Source organism: Quercus robur, chromosome 6 (genome assembly GCF_932294415.1).
Source record: "Quercus robur chromosome 6, dhQueRobu3.1, whole genome shotgun sequence".
NCBI classification, from domain to species: domain Eukaryota; kingdom Viridiplantae; phylum Streptophyta; class Magnoliopsida; order Fagales; family Fagaceae; genus Quercus; species Quercus robur.
The window spans coordinates 25,784,097-25,798,390 of record NC_065539.1 but is presented as its reverse complement, the minus strand read 5'-3'; the positions used below and the strand labels follow the sequence as shown (position 1 = coordinate 25,798,390).

Sequence of the window (14,294 nt, the reverse complement as noted above, 5' to 3'; positions counted from 1 at the left end):
ACAGGCCCAATGCCCAACTCGTTACTTTGGGCCATAGCCCCCACATATATATATATATATATATATATAAGAATTATAATATGCATTTTATTGTATATCTTTAAGTGTATCCATACATATGCATGAAGTTACAAGCTAGTTATATATAAAAAAGTAACAATTACAGAGAGAGATGGAGAAAAAAAATTTATCGTATGAGAGTGGTTTATGAACTATCTCTCACAATAGTGGGTCCTACAAGTGTGTATGAGAGGATCGAGGAGTCCTCTATAAATCAATCTCATAAGATACTTTTTTTTCTAAAACAAGCCAGAGCTAAGGGGTTACTTAAAAATACCCTCTAGCATTTTAATATTCACTTTTTAGGGAAGGCAACAAGCTTTAGATTGTGATGTCAAACATTTAAAGGAGCTTGTATTAGTGTCCTAATCAAGGATCAAAGACGATGTTGAATACAAGTTTTTCTTTCTTGCATGACATACTCTGACGTACTAAAAGCATGCCATACAGTTCCACAATGCCCACCTTCACTTCACATGACCTATTGACCTGAAAAAACAAAAACAAAAACAAAACCCCCAAGGACCTGAACAAGGCGTATAGCTTGTTTGGCATTCGAGAGCTGTTGCCACTTCAATGTTGTTTGATTTTATCATAATTATCTTAACATTTTATTTTATATATTCATTATCAAATGAAAATGATCAGATTTTGTCATGTCATCTGCGATTAAAAAAAATCTTAATTATAACCATTTACATTTATGTAAATTATTGATCACATAATAAAACTCAATCCATTTATTTCAAAATAAAGGAGCCTCCAAAAATATAGCAAGTAAAATATCCATGCACGCGCATGACTATCTGGAAGATGCCAACATTACAAATTTACAATGCCGATACAACTATAAAAATCAAAAGCTGAACTGACTAATAGAATACAAAATCGTCGAAATCAACCAACATAATAGCCACTCTGGTGTAACTTTCTGTACAATGACATGTTATAGCAATTCTAACTGTTATATTCAGTTCCAAAATTTCTTTGATCGACAAATCAACCAATAAAACCAATGACAATTCAACTTTCCCTCTATCTGTACAATGATAACTATAATTCACCAATAGTCTAATAGAGCAAACTTTACATGCAAACCAATCTTCCCACCCTGGGTCACTAGCTTAGCAGCTGTTACCAACCAATGCCCTGGAGCATCATGGGGTCCTCGCACCACCTCAGCTGTTTCCACATATTTAAGTAGCTTTGTAGAATGAACTGGTATTGGTGGGCCATTCGGATATACACCAGAGTTAAGTGCATTAGGAGTCTGCTGTTGTGTATTAGTAACGGTCCGCTGAGTGAATGTAAATGTTGTGCTCAGATTCGTGAGGAAATTTGACTTGCGAGAACCTTCAGGTGCAGCAGCCCACTCTGTCTTGCGGATGGAGCAATTAGGTAAGTGCATATAAAGAAGACGTAGGTGAAGTACTGTTTTGGGCCACTGCCCTTTACTAAGAAGCTGAGCACCAGTCACAATATAAACACCACTTAAATCTCCCTGCAGCCAGTTTGGATCATACTTAACCACTGCTGTGCACACATTTGAGAATCTCTTCCATTTGACTGGTTCTAGGAATTGGTCACTAAGCTCATGATCATCAGAGCCTCGCCACAGAAATGGCTTGTTTGTGGTTATCGTATCCGATGAAAGGGTCATCGTATTTGGAAGGCTTGAGAGATGCTGCAAATGTAATGCCAACTGGTTGCTTTTCTTTCCTTCTAAGTACAAGCGCAGGCCAACCACCGGTTTTTTTCCAGTTGAAACCTGAAATGGTATTGAAAATATACCTATAAACTTAAAAACACCATAATTAACGACCACTATTTTATGCCAATGACTTTTAGGTCAAATGACATTTCCTAATATTTTCCCATGGAGACATCCTAGTTTGAATTCCCCCTCCCCCACTTATAATGTACCAAAACAAATGCAATTTTATATTGCTCAGCTCATACAAATAGTAATCCCACTGTTAATGAGCCACAGTAGAATAGAAGTAGCGTAAAAGTGAACCTCATTAGAGACCTAAAGAATTTAGACATCCTATTGTCAGTAACACTAACAGGAGATCCTCTGTTCTCTACACTAGGTCTTGAGGCTAGTTGCTTGCTCCCAAGCCTGGCCCATAGTGGGCAACCCTATTTGTTCTCACAAGTATAGGATCAGTACCAAGTGCTGGTCCCACCAAATTTGGGTCCAGGGAGGGATAGCTTGGTTATGGTCCTGTCCTTCAACATTTTTTGTTTTTTTTTTTTTTCAGCTATGAATAAACCAAAATGTTGAGGTAGTATTCAGGAAACATGCATAACTCATAGCTAACTCATGGGACAAATCACTAATACATTGTTCAAAATTTTAATTATAAAAGAATTACCATAAGGGCTGGTGGCATTATAACAATTCATGGAAGAGAGTCAAGCTCAATTAACTTATAAGGCCTTTATTTACTTAGACCCTCTGCTTCACCTATCTATATCTACACAACAAGACATGAGTAAGGTTATGGCTTTCAAGAACATGCTAAATATCTCTTAAATATAAACGAATCCCATAGTCGGACATAAACTGCATCTGATGTGCATACCCAAGTCCGTGCAAACCCTAGAATTTAATTTACTAACTACAATCCAAGAAGCATGTGGTTTGTACTCACATCAATTTTATTTAAACAAAAGAACATAAAATGCTGATCATCTTTTACCACATTGTTAAATGGCAAGAAAAATTTGGTTGTTTGAGTTTTCCATATTTGGCATCTCTTGAGTGATGCCATAGATTCTGATTCAGCTGCTAGAAAGTTGACTCAAAAACTTTGGTTGTCATGAGAATATAAAAAATTTGGAAGGTTCTTCCTTTGTTTGTAATATGGACAATTTGGAGAGAGAGAGAGAGTATATATTTTAGGATTTTTTATGGTAATTTCCATCTTTCATGTCTCCTTTTTTCTGATGAAGTTATTTTACTTATAAAAAATAAATGAAAGGAAGGGATTAATGACAAGAAAGTCACTCATCAAAAAGCTATAGCCAGGCTAGGACTTGTTACAGGAAAATTAGGAAATGAAAGAAGTCTATAACTAATCTCATCAGCAACAGCCCAAAATTGAAATACATGATATTTAAAGAGGTTTTGCATCCATATGACCCCTAGGTCATCTCTAGATATTATGCAGCACAAGAAATCTATGACTCATTAGCAACATCAAAACCGTGTGCGTGTGCGTGTGCGTGTGCGTGTGCGTGTGTGTATGCATCTCTCTTACTCTAATAAAAACCTATAATTTGTAAAATAAGAATGAACAAAAATTTCATCTAGAAAAAGAAAAAGTTTTGCTTTTAAGCTCTATGTATCTCCTTTGTTTCCAAATTGTATTGAACATTATGTGGATTAATTTTAAGAAAAATTCAAGACCTAATAACTGACTAACCCATATAAATGTCGGAAAAAGAGTCTGACAGAACAAGGGCACATGTGCTGATGGACAAACATATATATAGGGTGAGAGACAGTACCTGGGTAGAGCTGACATAAATCTTAGGACCCAGGAAACTAAACTGCAGGAGAGGGCAAGAAGCCTTTCTCCGTTGATGCCCAAGAGGCAGCTCACAAAACATAGGTGCCCATTGCCTGGGAACTTGAAACTCCAAGAAGTGCTGTAAATCCTCTGGAGAGGGCTTGTCTGAAAAGAGAATGAGTGAATCAAAGCTCCACTTAATGATTTACAACAAGTCAAAGCTCTACTATTACATAATATTTCAATACAAAGATAGTGAGGAGATGGAAAAATGTAATTAGGAACTCAACAAAGAAAAGGTACTATGACACTTTACAAAGCCATACTGGAATGAATTCTACTCATTCATAATATCCAGGTGGATTTTAGACATCAACCAAAAGTCAGTCCTCTGGGGAAGACAAGCCAATCTTGTCTCTTATCATTGTAACAATCTCTTGTCAATATTCTTTGACATAACAATATAAGCTAATAACATTTTTTTTCCTTCTTTCCCTTTTGCCAGTACGGTTGAGTTTCTATCTTCCCATCAAGATGTTATAGAAGTTCTCAAATTTTGTATACATTCTCTGGCAGTACCAGTGATGGGGAACATAAGTGGCAGCCCACTTTGAAGACCTTTAAGAGGCGAGGAAAAGCTGGTTCTAGTGCTCAAGCCTTAATTTGGGATGTTTCGGATGATGGGGCACTCTCTTGGGACCTTGCTTACTCTAATTTTAGAATAAGGGTAATTTGGTAATTTATAGAAATCTGGAACATGCTGTCCTTGGCTGTACCAAAGGCCCATGAGTCTTACTTTATGTTTCGAGTCCTCCTTTTTGGTTTGGGAGCTATTAAGTCTTTTTTATTAATTGTCCTTCTAAGGGATTAACAATAGCCTCTATGCTCCATTGTAGTCAATGTTAATTCATTAGTGATTGATTAATAAAATTCCAGCAGCTTATTTAAGCCTTGACAGTGTGATTGCCTTCTCCTTCCTAAGTGTGATGACTTAGGAAGACCTAGGTGTGATTGCCCAGTGTTTTATCTTTCTTATTTACTGTTTTATTCTCTGTTTCAGCCCCAAAACAGCCATCAATATTCATTCTTTTCTAACCTAAAACCATTAAACATCAATCCTTACCCAAAACTCATTAAAAAACCTAGTATAGTGCTGAATTCTAAAAGATCCTGCATCACCCAGCCAATATACATTTTTAACTATTGAAACAGAAATTTCAACTAGAAACAATCACAAGTGAGTTATGTAACAATTTTAAGTGGGCAATGGATGGTGAAAATCCATGGAACTTAATATTTATTTCTATTCCATTGGCTTGAACTAGAGCACTTACAGCGAAGATACAAGTTGATTGCATGACTAAGATAACCACTGCCTGAAATCCCAGTCAGAAGAGAAGTAATAGGAACAAACTTGAACAGGATTGCTTCAGGTTTAGCAGGCACAGTCTGGAGCCAATTGGAGTGACCGTGCACGAACACATCCCCTCCCCTTTTCGAACAAACAATACTGAGGCCCTGTTCCAAGTTTAAAATAAAAAATATAATATATCCATTGCCCATAATTTTTATCCATAATATATACTAGATTTTCTTGAGTTGTTGGCTTACATCCTTGCTTGATGTTTCTGAAATACTGGTCAACTGCATTGTGTTTGATTGTAATACACGATTAAAAAGCTCAGGAACCTAGAGCATTAATTCACATTCATTAATCATATACAGTATATTCTATAAATTTACAACATGAAATAACAAGATGAAGCACAATACTTTCTGTTTGCCATCTCTTGTTTTCATCTGCATTAGTGAAGGGCTTCCATCTGAAAATAGAAAATCTCCAAGATCTTCCAAATGTCTTCTTAGATCAGCAGGAGGAATTGTTGATGAAGGCTTCTGCTTAACACAAACTAAATCTTGACCTCCAACAGCCATTCCTACTATTATGTGTGTCCCATATGTCTGGATGAATCTGCCTAATAAAATTGATCAGTGTCCATATAAGACAGCAACCCAAGGTCAAGCATGACCCAATGTCCCACATGATTTGAGGACCAACAAAAATATCTCACAGACTAGTCAGCCTGACATTTGGAATACTCAGATTCCATTCTCTCCCCCACACCTCCACCTTTCCCCAACACAGATACAAAAACAGGTAAAAGTAATAGAAAGAAAAGAATATCCAAACAGGTAAAGTCCAACTAACACTGAAAGCTGGGCTAAAACGTCTTTATCATATTCTGTTTTCCAGTTTTTCCCCTTCAGCTCAACTTAACACATTTTCCCAAATTAGAGGACAACAAAAAAATGGCTTCTTCCTAAAACAAGGGAGAGGGGGATCCTTAGTTTTTTATTACCTTTAATTTTCCTTTTTTACCAATTAGGTCAAATTAGAGGTTGAGCTTTGGTGTGATGACAAATGCACCAAAAGCAACAGGTTGCAAGTTCGAGTATGGGAATCAGCCTTTTCAAAATAAAATTGGTTGTAAGGCTGCCTACTAATCACCTCTACCAAACCCGTAAAAGTTGGAGTTTTGTGCCCTAAGTACGACCATTTAGCTCCAAACAAAATGTGATTGTGCTAAGAATATGTAAAAGTTTATCATGTAAGTCCCCTCATTTGAGAAACATAAAGAGTTTGAACAGTGGAACTGGAACAATAATATCTTCACCGCCATGACTTTGGTTAATGCATAGAACCCCTCATTTGTGCTTGTGCTACTGTCATGATTTCACATATAATAAAGAAGATTTGAGGATACACAACATGAAAATTTTTATGAAGGAAAACATCTGACTTCTTGAATAGTATGAGGAAATATTTATAGCTAAGCAGGAGCATGGAAATCTTAAGTACTAGAATTTGTTCAAAGGAATCTTGATGAGATATAAAAATACTCCCACTGTCCTAATAAAATAGATGGGGTTGTTTCCTTTTCAGGCTATCCCAAAACATATGGAAGTTTCTTAAAATTGAAGCATTTATCAATTTAACTTCTCATATTACTCTTGAATTTGAACCCACTTAAAAAAAAAAAATGACCTTTCGTAGTCCACCTTAGGGAATTTTAGGAAGATTTTTACGTATATTTTGTTTCATTAAAATACATGCCATTTGTGAACTCCCATATTTGGAGATGAAGTACATCCTATGGCCAATGAAATTATAACTTTTTGAATAATGGTTAAGTCAATATATTCACCTTTTCCTATTAGCTTATGTTCTATGGGACAAGTGGTAATTTACCATGATATCAGAGCAGGTGGTCTTGAGTTTGAACTCTGTCTTCACTCTACCTCCCATTAAAAAATTAAAAACTCCACATATTGAGCTCTAGTTATTGAAGGAGAGTCTAAGCCACACATTTGGGGGAGTATTAGAATAATAATTAAGTAATTAAATTCACCATTTCCTATCAGCTTTTACTTTTGCAATTAATGGAAATTTATCAATATATATGTTCTTAATTTCTTCTTTGTTTGGTTTTCCTATAGAACCATAAATTTCACAAAAGTCAGCTTGGGTTTAGGAAGAGCTCTCTAGGGTCAAATATGCAGATCAGGTGTCTGATATTTTAAAAAATAAAAATAAAAATTCTAGGGAAATAGGAAATATGAGATCTCGAGAACGCAAGAAGTAGTCAAAGTTAGCTTGAGGAGGTTTCACTGACACTACTATGCTATGATTGCCAAGCAGTTTTTTCCTATAGAAATCCAGTCCAACAATAGATTTTGCAATGCCATCTCTAAGAGTTGTTGAATTGACACCAAACCATGTTGTTCTAATGGTACATTCATTTCTCCCCAACAGGGAGAGTACAGGTTCAATCCACTGGGAGTGTAGTCCCCTTAACCTTTACTGCTAAAAAACAGGTTTAAAGATTCTTACCTTTTTTTTTTCCCTCAAGTGGCATATTTAGTATTAATAAAGAGTATTTATAACTAAAATCATGGGTTTTCCGTATGTTGGCAACAAAACATAATCATTAAACAAATTTACCAAAAATAAAAATAGAATTTGCCACATGTAAGCACTAGTTATTTCAACAAAATGATAACTTTTCATAACTTTAACTTACAGACATAAAAGATGCCCTGAAAAACCAAAAGGAGGGCTAAAAAAGAATCACGATTCAAAATAAGTAAAGGATTTCAAGTATGCAGTGGTTTTCTTAGGCAGTCAAAACCAATGTGATCAGGATTTTCATTCTTTAGGAGCAACAAACTGCATCAAGAAAATGTTTCTAAAATGTATTCAGCTACCAAAAAAAGAGGATCAATATATTCTTCTTCCTAGACTCTTCTACATCCCATAATTATTAGTTTTACATGTATCAAATTTTATCTTGAATGAAGATCCGAGAATTCAACCTACTTCAACTTGGAGACAAGATGAGTACACAGTTGAATATACAAGTCAAAATGAAGGATGGACTTATTTTCAAGACTCTTGTAATCATTGATTTGTGATTACATATAAATTTAATGATATGACAGAAACGAAAGATTCTTTGTGCATAATGCTTCTAACAATGATCGAAGAGGTGGTGTAAGTCTCAAGCTCAAGAATTCCTATACTTAAAACAACTTCAAACTCGAGGTCAAGTTTTTTCCCAACTGAGGGAGAATGATACCAATGAAGATTAATTTTTCCCCACTTTGCAAGTTTGTCCATTAAAGATTTATTTTATGAAATCAATGTATGAAATTCAATTGAAGCATGCATCATATGATTTTAAAGATCTAGTTATATATGTTCGAGGTAAAAAAAAAAAATTTAATTCGTGTTTTTACTTAGAAGTTACTGTTATTTTAATAATTATGGGCATAACTATAATTTCTGCAATTCTTGCAAATTAAGGGTATTTTGGTCATTGGCTTGCGTCTAAAATATTTACCTTATTAGGTTTTTATTTTAGTAACTAATACATGCAATTTCAGTGAATTAAAGGTATTTTGGAAATTGAAGTGCATCTAAAATATTTACCTTATTAGGTTTTAAGTTTAGTAATCAAATTAGGAATCTTATGTTACTAGTACAAGAAAGAGTCTCAATATACTTGATAAATTGCCGCTTGTCCAAAAATTAAGTTGTTAGGAAATAATAAATTTAATAACTATTATGCAAATACTCCACCTCATGTGAGGGCCAAACTATCCCTCAATAAGTGTGGGCCCAACACATGGCTATTTTTTAATTTTTAAATGGGAGGTAGAGTGGAAATAAGGTACTCAAGACAATGGACCATGATACCATAATAAACTCCCATATGTCCCAAAAACTTAAGTCTTTGGCAAATAATGAATTTCATCATTTAACCATTATTCCAACAATATTAAAACAATTAAGAGAGTTAATGAATAGAAAATTGGGTCTTTTGGTTTATGAAAGACTTGTATCCTTAGCATTTGATCTTTTTCTTCTTTCACAGGTACTTTTCAAGGTAATGTTCAGTCCCTAAAAAAAATTAAATTTAAAAGAAATTCACTGTTTTCCTCCTCCTTTGCAACCCAAATTTAAACTTTTTCCTTCCTCTTATCAAACCCTAACACCACATATTCTCCTACAAAATAGCCACAAACCCTTCAAACTCTAATTAATTCTACAAAGCCTCAGCGTTTCTTCTATATCTAACACCTTAAATTACTTATAATAAAAAGGATTCCTAAACCTTAAATCAACAAATTCCCCTAACCCTAGGCCCACCACAAATAAAAGTAGACAAGATTTTCTTAAATTTTTCCTATGTCAGATGATATTACTGAGTTCCCAGGTATCAGAATGGAATTGCCCAAAGCCAGTCCTACTGAAGTGGGATCCTTAAAGGGATAATCTAGTTACAACCCTGACCTTCAGCATTTATGAAAGAAACCTGTGTGTGTGTGTGTGCGCGCGCGAGAGAGAGAGAGAGAGAGTTTGTGCATATGCATGTGTGTGAATGCTTTTCATCATATCATATGTGCAATTTCTAATACAAAATGAGAGGTTTTTAGTGTCAAATGATAATTATATAGAACTGAAGATTGGAAAAACCACCTAGACAATGAAGCTGGATCCCAACGAGATGGAACAGACTTCTTTACGTCATCTTGCAGTAGTAATGGAGATGCTGTTAGATGCAGATAATACAATGAGATGAAGTAGCCATCAAAGGCAAGATATTTGGTATCTGCAGCATCATGATACCAGTCGCCACTTAACTCAAAAATAGCATTAAGATAGCCTGAGGGAATTTTCCCTTGTATTGAAGATTTCTGATTAAGCAACTCAGACATCTGCAAAAAAAAAAGAATGAAATGAAACATGTAGAAACTTAGCCATAAATAAGGCTTAAAATTCAGATTATTTTCACGAAATCATATAAATTAAAACTCACTGGCACCCAAAATCTCGTCATATTTTTAAAGTTACAAGCAAATTATAAAATTAATCAAAATCTAAGACACATTAGATCCAGAGATTATATTCACATTAAATGCCATAAGCAGCCAGTAACTACTGTGATAACATTTTGCAACCAAATGTATATGATCAGTCATATCAAATTTAAAATGGCACAGCTTCAAAGTCAAATAAATAAATGAGCAAACAGCAAGACAGGTTGATTTGAAAAACAGCGGCCATATCTTTCTAGCATTATCATTTTAGTTTGTACAAAATTAGCCAAATATATCTAGCACTATCATTTTCACTCTTTACTTTGTAGCCTCCGGTTATAACATTCTCTTAAGAAAATCTTAAACCAAGGAAATGTTTTCTGGACCCTTCATCTTACCATACAAATTTATGTTTAAATTATGAAGTTATTCATATATTGAGATTTGTGCCTGATGTCATGATAAAATAATATCAATTTGCATTGGATTCAAGGTAAGATAACACATGGAAAATGATATATATCATGTACACAAATATCACAGACATTTCATACTGACTGTGTCATACAATAAATGATGCAATACAATAGACATCACAGCCTGCCTATTGTTGGATAATAAAAAATCAATTTTAAACCCTTCGCTTATTAAAAGAAAAAAAAAATCAGAGAAATCATTTCAATACTAATTCAAAACTAGAGGCAGTTAACTCTTTTATTGTTCTTTATACAATATCTTTCAGCTTTTAGTGACACAGAATACAAGAGGCTCATTGGTTGACTTCAAATCATCTTTAAAATAGGGTACAAAATTTTTTTGTCCAATCTAATAAATGCAGTCTGTTGGCTTTTTCAGTTAGCAGGAAGTCTTAAATTTATGTTTATTGGCATTAGATTAGGTTTAATAAGTTTTAACTGTCGGGCATCTCTACAATTTCCAGCATCTATCGACATGTACTGTACACATGGAAAATCTCTTCTTTCTTTCAATTTTACAAGAAACATAGCCTACTTAGTTTGGGTCAAGTTGTTTTATCGAGACCTTATGACCTAGGACAGCACCAACAGGGCTTTTAGGTTACTTTCTTCTCTTGATAGATTTTAGTGGCCAAAGGATCGAAAAGGTATGAGGGATTAGGTTTTAGAGGTTGCAAGGGCTTATTGGGCTTAAAAAGATTGAATCTTGATGGCTAGAAGTGGTTAGAAACCAAAAGGAAAATTGCAGGTTTTTCTGGGCTCTAATGTAGGTATGTCTTTAAGCTTCACAATAATTAGAGATCATCCTTATTAAATCCAACTTCTGCAAATTTGTAAGGTTATTATCTTTCTCACTTTCATTAGTCATTAGATTTTAATCAAAAGCTAGGAGTTATGATGTACCAATAACAATGGACATTGCCAGACCACTGGTTTAGCTCTTCCATTAGCATTCTTCACCAGGAAACAAGCATTTCAAATTTTTATAGATTCTATCAATGAAAGAAGCCTCCATTCGTGTTTAACTGGAAGCACTAGAATAAAGCAATAAAAATCTTATATTCTCTCCCTGTAAGGTTTTTGCTGTCAACTTACCCAATGAATTTCCTTCCCACCATCACCTTACCAATGTCACATCTTACTACAAGCCTACAATATCTCCAAATAACCCGTTTGGAAGCATGAGACTTGTAAAGATATTAGAAATGCAACCACATTAGTCATTACCTCCCTACATGCTTCGGATAAAAATCTCTTTTCCTATCAAAGTCAAACCCAAACCATGATTGTGAAGAATGAAGCTTTCCTCATTTTACCAAATCTTACAATCCCAGGCAATTCTCCATAAAACGACTACTAATAACACATACCTAATACCCATATTTGTTGAAAAAGTTATTGGGGATTTGGATTTCATCCAACTTTCTATTCTGCAGCTGAAAGTTCATTAGAAGCTCCTATGATTAATCACAGTCTGTAATTTGTTCAAAACATTTAATCTTCTACAATAAGTTCCACCTGAGGTCGATATCTGTGCACCAAAGATGGCTTCATGTATCTTTCTTATTACGAGCACATGAAAACATTTTTATCTTCAGCAAAAACCTTTACCACAACTTCTTCAGTTTGCAGTATATTGCATCAAACCAGAAAATCCCTAGAAGTATCTACAACCTAGTTCATCAAGTCCTATTAAAAGCTTCCATTTGTATGAAACCTGAATTTCATATCTTTAGGTTCAATTTGAAAGAGGAAGTCCAGAAATTTCACTGCAGATAAAGTCCATAATAGCTTGACAAATCAAGAATTCTTAGGATTGGATACTACTTGTTACTTGACACCATTTTAGACTGCCTACTCAACATCATCTACCAAAATCTACTGCTAAATCTCTTTTCCGTATCACATTCTATTTGACATCATTACATTAAGAAGCTTTGATTCATCAATAGGCAAAGTGTATAAATATAAGGGTGTATATAAAAAAATAAAAATCATAAAAGGCTCCTACAGAAAATATAGAATTAAGAAAAAATAAATAAAAAAAGGGGGGGGGGGGTTTGATAGTAAAGTAAAAAAATGAAGAATAAGAAAAGGGGGAACCTGATTGAATTGAAGAACATCGGACTTGAAGCGAAGTCGATCCCCTTTATCACAACGAATATCGAGAGGAACAGCAGGAATGGTGGGACCAGCAGGAATGAGAATGTCTCTGTTGTTAAACTCATCCACCACTACCAACCTTTGAGTCCCTTTGGCAAACTTAAGCCTAAAATCACTCGTTAAATCGAACCCTTTACCCAAAGCCTCCATCGCCTTCATCTCAATGCCCACTTCTACTTCTACTTCTACCCCTTCCTTCTTCTCCTCCGCCTTCATCTCTGCTATCTCAAATCAAAAGCTCTGAAAAACAACCTTTGCGTTTATAAATAATACTGTTGAACAGAAAGAAACTTTCAACATGGTCCATCTTCAATTCTTCATGCATGCTTTCTTTGACCTAACCAATAAATAATAATAATAATAATAATAATAAAATCAAATCAAATCAAATAAAAAAAACTGGACACTACTACTGGCGTTATTTGTATAAATATATATATAATTGGAAGAAACGTGAGCGGGTAGTAGAGTTTATTAATTAAGAGAGAGAGAGAGAGAGAGAGAGAGAGAGAGAGAGGTTTAAATAGGTTTTCGTTTTTCAAAGGAAGTTTCCTGGAAGAAAGAAAAAGAAAGTAGAAGAGATACAAAAATCTCTCTCAATAATAATAATACTAGTAGGAGTAATTAAATTAAATATAATATTACTATTAAGCATTTGTATGTATTGTTATTATATATTCCTTCATTCAATAAATAAATAGTACCGTAGTAGGGAGTAGTGTGTGAGTCACTCATGGCATGGGATTGTATTTGGACTAGGTCCGGGTAACAATTTTCAATTTTCAATTTTCAAATTTCAAACGGCGTAGGAGAGAGAGAGAGAGAGAGGAGGACCCACGTGGAATTGACGAAGGAAGAAGAAGAAGGTAGCGTAGCGTTGGATTCTGAAGTCAACTTGATGACCTACTGCTTTCTACCTAACCCATCCCACTACTACCAACTACCTCTGCTTTACTTTCTGTCTCCCTCCCCCCCTCAATACTTATCTTCTTTTTCTTCTAATTTTTTTGTTTTCCTCAATAAATTAAACAAATTTATTATGGTATAAAAGTTTTAACTACATGATAAATTAACCCTAAAATGTATGGAGAAGATTTTTTTTTTTTTTTTTACTTAGTATGGAGAAGATTAATATATAAATATATACATATATATATATATGCATTTCCTTAAAAAAAAAAACTATATACATCCGTTGTCCACCCATATCATGTCACGACCACTAACACTGCCATTAATAACTATCATAAATTACAGTAGCTGGCATTCAAGATATATTAATTTTACCCATTGTCAATAATGGAATAAGAATCGCCTTCAATATGCATGACTCACAACCTCGTGTTCAAGCCATAATAAACTACTATCCTTTCATTCCATAACCTTTTTTTCATATTTTTTTTAGAGTCACTCAAATCTATAACTTCATTTAGTCTATATATAAAATAATAGGTGAAGCAGAGAGAGTATGAAATTGAATTCCAAATTAGAACTCTAATTTTGTACCATGTGTCTAGAATCTGAAATTGAAGTTGAATTTTGCATCATGTGGCTAAATGTATGTGGGCTCATTCTCATTAAAACCACTTCTATGTATCGGGTCAAGTGAGTTACTGTGCTAATTAAGTTTTTTCTTGATTTTGTAGTCAAACGTGAAAACCAAAGAGATTAATATCGGTGATAAGAACTTGGTTTG

At 34.3% G+C, this 14,294-nt stretch overlaps 1 protein-coding gene across 1 annotated transcript; it reads right to left on the bottom strand.

The window, feature by feature from the left end:
- Positions 1–918: 918 nt before the first annotated feature.
- Positions 919–13,415, bottom strand: LOC126733378 (MACPF domain-containing protein At1g14780-like). The gene is made up of 8 exons (XM_050436651.1): positions 13,303–13,415; positions 12,539–12,935; positions 9,619–9,857; positions 5,352–5,550; positions 5,190–5,267; positions 4,913–5,096; positions 3,577–3,743; positions 919–1,828 (listed from the first exon to the last, which is right to left on the bottom strand). The coding sequence occupies exons 2-8, from the start codon at positions 12,812–12,814 to the stop codon at positions 1,121–1,123; spliced, it is 1,851 nt and encodes a 616-aa protein (XP_050292608.1). The 5' UTR covers positions 12,815–12,935; positions 13,303–13,415; the 3' UTR covers positions 919–1,120.
- Between the last annotated feature and the right edge of the window lie 879 nt (positions 13,416–14,294).

What these genes read in the sequence shown, in the direction of transcription:
- LOC126733378 (XM_050436651.1), bottom strand. Translation starts at nt 12,814, where the DNA reads ATGAAGGCGGAGGAGAAGAAGGAAGGGGTAGAAGTAGAAGTAGAAGTG. An exon ending in ATGTTCTTCAATTCAATCAG is followed by an intron (nt 9,858 to 12,538) that starts GTTCCCCCTTTT and finishes TTTTTTTTGCAG; the next exon opens with ATGTCTGAGTTGCTTAATCA. An exon ending in GATCCAGCTTCATTGTCTAG is followed by an intron (nt 5,551 to 9,618) that starts GTGGTTTTTCCA and finishes TTTATTAGGCAG; the next exon opens with ATTCATCCAGACATATGGGA.